The sequence below is a fragment of the Sprattus sprattus genome, assembly GCF_963457725.1.
Source record: "Sprattus sprattus genome assembly, chromosome: 3".
NCBI classification, from domain to species: domain Eukaryota; kingdom Metazoa; phylum Chordata; class Actinopteri; order Clupeiformes; family Clupeidae; genus Sprattus; species Sprattus sprattus.
In genome coordinates this window covers 2,633,539-2,638,340 of record NC_137922.1, presented here as the reverse complement: position 1 = coordinate 2,638,340, position 4,802 = coordinate 2,633,539, and the positions used below count along the sequence as shown (strand labels likewise).

The following is a 4,802-nucleotide window of genomic DNA, read 5'->3' as shown; positions in this document are numbered from 1 at the left end:
TTGCAGGTACTATGTGTCTGCATGTATAAGCTCACGCCATTTGCCATGTTGTATCAGTCTCTGAATGTGTGTGCCTGTTCTCAATAAACGGCAAGAAAGCCAAAGATACACCTGACTCTTTGATATCGCTAAAATTCTTTAAATCACATAATGAGTTAAAAAAAAAATATTTCTCTTACTTACACAATGTAATATTGTTGGGTTCAGAGCCCAAAGACATGTGATTTTGTTTGTTTTGTATTTGGTTTAGTCTGTTTTTAAAGGTGTTTAGTCTCCCTCACATAACTAGAGATGGAGCAGTACTGTAGCCAGAAGACTAAAAGGATCAGCCTAGACCAGAGCACCAGCCTTGACCCACATGCAAAGGATTTGGTGTGTGTGTGTGTGTGTGTGTGTGTGTGTGTGTGTGTGTGGTGTGAAAGCACCAGTTACGATTGTAGTACAGTGTACATCAGAGTGGGTAATGCATCAGACTCTTTATTGATAGAATTGAAGATGATTGTACAAACAATAATTAACATCATTTTACTGTAGAACCAGTCAGACAACCAATGGAGAGAGGGCACTAACGGGTGGATCTATAAACCAGAAAGCTGCTGTTAACTGCTGAGGTACAGCTTTTCATTGTACATCATCATCCTCATCCAGGTTACTTCACTCACAGCATCTAAATTTGACATCATTCAGGGCAGTGTCATCTCCCTTGCCCTGTGGTCTCTCCACCCGGGTCATTAAGCCACAGATCCCCTTAGAGCACCGACCACTCCACCCCCCCCAGTCACCCCAGGGCATGCCATCACCAGTCAGAACCCTTCCATCGCTGCAGCTGAACTGGATGTTGTTGGCAGCGGTGTCATCTCCTCGTCCTTGGTGAACTTCCACACGGAGATTGAAGGACACAAGATATGCAGCGCCACAATAATCCTGGTAAGGGGTCAATCTCCCCCATCTTTAAAATTCAAAAGACATTATTTAATTAAATGGTATTTGATCATCAGATGATAGCCTCAAATGAAATTGACTACAGATTATGAATTTACCCTCCATCGGCTGAATTTATGGTGTGCTTGAGTTTATGGTTTTCTGTGTGTCGACAAAGGAGTTGGATCCCATTGAGTGCAGTGTCATCTCCCTTGCCTTGATGTCTTTCCACCTTATGGAGCAACCAAACAATGACAAGTGAGGTAACATGATATCATGGATGTGCAGTTCATCCAGCATCAGTGTTGTATAGTAACAAACTAGAAATACTTTCTTGCTGTACTTAAGTCGCTTTTTTGGATATCTGTACTTTACTTTACTGCTTATATTTCTTTTGACTATTAGGCTACTTTTACTTTGCTACATTTTGCTTTTGATACTTTCACTTCGATACATTTCCCCTGAAACCTTTGTTACTCGTTACAAAATAGATTCATCTTTAGAAAAAATATCATGAGAGTGATGAGACCAACTTCGGGGACTCGGGTAGAACACAGACTCCAAGCAGGTTCGGCGAATCAGCTGTCCTAACGCGCGCTTTTGACCGTTCGCAAAAGCCCCCTTAGTTACCGTTGCTACGTCGGACAAAACTCCTAGGACTGTCAACCCAAAAGCATGGCTAGGACAAGGACAAACGCTTTATCTGCCAGTATCAGTGATTCTTTTTGGAGTAATATATCCGCGATATCCTCCAGATCAAGGCAAAATGGACTGCAATATGCAGTGGAAGGACATATCCGAAAGATTAAGATCTACAACGAAGGGTACACAACAATAACAATGTTCGAAGCAAAAGCATACAGGTCTCAATCAAAACATTTGAAACCCCACGACACGACCTCTTCATTAAATACCACTAGCACAACCTTTTACCACAGGTTCTTTCACCGCTGGGTAAAATCTGTATATAATATTACAAGCTATAGCTAATAACCTATAAATATTATTTATTCGTATTCTTTAGGTATCAATCTTAAGTAGGCTACTTGCTGGCATTTGTCAGGGAATAGCTCAGTGTGCAATTGCAGACGGAAACATAAACATTTTGACAAAAACATTAACATTTTGATTTTAACATTAACACATTTTTTGAAGAGACTAGTTATGTACTAGAAGTGGTTATAATACTAGTTGTTGGGATGTTATCTTAACCAGAGCTGCCAACTCTTCAAAAAACCCTTGAGTGAGATTTTGTCGCGGGTGACCAAAATTTTGCTGCGCACGCCGCCACACAAGTTGGTGGCTCAAATATCAGGGAATTGGAATTAATTTGGCATTGTACCCATGTTGTGCCCTGCATTCTGGTTGTTTGTGGGGCCCAAAGTCGTCGATAGGGGCGGCCTAATGGAGATGGACAACATTGGTTACATTCTGTAAAGCAAAGACATAGCTGAAGGTCCACCCCCAGGACATTTTTCTTTAAGTAGATGTTATTGCCTGCATTCTAGTGGATTTTTGGGTGGTATGCTAAAGATGTGCAATACCTGAACTCATTCCGATTCATTTTCATCTGATCATGACTTGTAGGGCATGGGTCAGCAACAGGCGGCCCCCGGGCCAATTCTGGCCCGCCAGAGGTTTTTTTTTGGCCCGTCAGATTATTCCGATCGTAGCAGAGTCATTTTTTTTTCACCGGTCAACAGGCTCACTTGGGGGGTAAGAGAGAGTCCATTAAAATAATGAAATTATTCAAACAGACCACCAATGGACTCCTTCACATGGTTTATTATCATTAGTTATTTATAGTAGATCTATCCATTCCCCATGTAGGCCTAGTTGTTGTGAGGTCAGATATGGAGAAGCTTTTGCAGCATTTTTTTTTCGTCGACAGGCTCACAAATTAGGCAAGCTGATGATAAGCAGAAATGACAGAGAACACCAGGGCACCATGACTTGCATTCTTAATTTCCTCACTAATCTTTAACTGAACTTCAGCTTGACAGAAGTGTTGCAACAAGATTATTGCAAAATAAAAAACATAGGTTTATGTTTTGCAAACCGCAACAAATTTGTTACATATGATATGAGACACACAGGCCTTAACTAGATAGTTAGTTACCTAGCAAAAGTGTAGATCGCTATCTAGATATCTAGCTGCAAGCAGCTTCATTTGCAAACACACTGTATGTGTCTTTGTCGATGTATTGAGTAGGGAGGGGTTCAAATCAGCCCATGTTTATAAGTTTGCTCCTGTTAGTCTGAATAAACTTCATTATTGTCAAAATTCTGACGCTTTGCTTTTTTATTAACAGCATTTACTTGCACTTTTACTTTCAATACTTAAGTACATTTAATATCAGTACATTACTTTTGATACTTAAGTACAGTAAAGATCAGATACTTTTTTTTAACTTAAGTAGTATTCTCAAAGGTGACTTTAACTTGAGTCATTTTCCAGTAACGCATCTGTACTTTTACTCAAGTATGGCTTTTGAGTACTTTATACACCACTGTCCAGCATCCGACATTTGCTAAGCAAAAGAAGAAAAAAAACATTGGGATTTTTATCGTCAAACTACAGTATATGTTGGCTGGAATTCCAAGCCACTTTGTATGTTTCCCAGTTACAGAGACAGGACTGTGTACGAACACCAGCGTTGTTTTGAACACACACACACACACAGAACACACCACAAGAGGATCGTTGGGAGCAACTGAGGAATTTGACAAAGAGTCTGTGTAGGTGAGGTTAGTGGGTGGTCACCTCAACCACAACCACCTGCTAGTCCTTTCAGCTGCCTCGGATAACTCCTCCTTAAGTTGAGCATACTTTCATTTGTCAGTTTTGTGCTGCAGATGTATTAACTCTATCACACTTCAAACAAAACAATTATACTTAATAATATAGCAATGGAATAGAACTCAACATCATACATATTTTTCCTACTAACATGATGAGCTTATAATTGTTGGGTTCAGTACAAAATGACATGTTTTTTTATGTTTATTTAGTTTAGTTTTTGATCTGGCTTTGGTTTAGTCCCCCCCATAAAATGGCAACAAAGCACTCACCTTAAGATTGAAGCCAAAAGCACGATAAGAGTGGGGACACATCTCCATCTCACCCCAATCGCCCCACGAACCTCCATTGTTGACAGAGATATCCATTCCCTCGGAGGGAAAGGCCAAGGGAAGGATCAGCAGAAGAGCAAAGATGAGTTTCATCCTTGCTCAACAAGCAAAAAATGAACCTGGAAAGGACAGAATTTGCCAGGAAAACACAATTTAAATTAAAAATTTCAAAACAGTTTTCATTAAAAGTCCTCATCTTGCATGTTTTATGGTAACACACAAAAAGCAACTAAAGCGACTAAAATTATATTAAATTTCATGTATATGTAATGTAGAAAGCATGACCTTCTATAAACCTTTCTATAAAGTTTCATATTATAACAATTTGATCATATTTTGTACACTTAATTGATTGATTGCATTAATGACAAATAGGTACGCGAGTGTTGAGCTTTTCTTGAAAAGACAGAGAATGTCAAAATTAAGCAGAACGTTTGGGTTGCCATGTACCTGCAAGAGTTATGCTCCCTTGGATGCTTTGACGAAGTTGACGAGCAGCAGTCCGGAGTCCGTCCGGAGATCGCTGGAATGTTAGAACACAGAGGAAACTAAGACCAACTGGTAACGAGAGGCAGGAACACACAAGCTAAATACAGTAGGTCTGGAATGATGACGAGGAACAGGTTCAAAGAATCAAGGCGGGGCATAGAAAAGGGCAGGGAGTGAGGTGTCTGAAAACAAAAGGAGAGACGAGTATACAGACATACAACAAAAATAAAGAAAACAGGACGGGACTTAACAATTTAAGT

The 4,802-nt window shown here is 39.9% G+C and overlaps 1 protein-coding gene across 1 annotated transcript; it reads right to left on the bottom strand.

Annotated features, from left to right (window-relative positions):
- Positions 1–614: 614 nt before the first annotated feature.
- Positions 615–4,600, bottom strand: LOC308361889 (vitelline membrane outer layer protein 1 homolog). Its single transcript, XM_080834366.1, has 4 exons — positions 4,504–4,600; positions 3,994–4,172; positions 1,041–1,153; positions 615–949 (listed from the first exon to the last, which is right to left on the bottom strand). Exons 2-4 carry the CDS (start codon positions 4,144–4,146, stop codon positions 655–657), a joined length of 561 nt encoding a protein of 186 aa, XP_080690492.1. The 5' UTR covers positions 4,147–4,172; positions 4,504–4,600; the 3' UTR covers positions 615–654.
- Positions 4,601–4,802: the final 202 nt, after the last annotated feature.

What these genes read in the sequence shown, in the direction of transcription:
- LOC308361889 (XM_080834366.1), bottom strand. Translation starts at nt 4,146, where the DNA reads ATGAAACTCATCTTTGCTCTTCTGCTGATCCTTCCCTTGGCCTTTCCC. An exon ending in CTTTTGGCTTCAATCTTAAG is followed by an intron (nt 1,154 to 3,993) that starts GTGAGTGCTTTG and finishes TTGCTCCATAAG; the next exon opens with GTGGAAAGACATCAAGGCAA. An exon ending in ATAAATTCAGCCGATGGAGG is followed by an intron (nt 950 to 1,040) that starts GTAAATTCATAA and finishes TGAATTTTAAAG; the next exon opens with ATGGGGGAGATTGACCCCTT.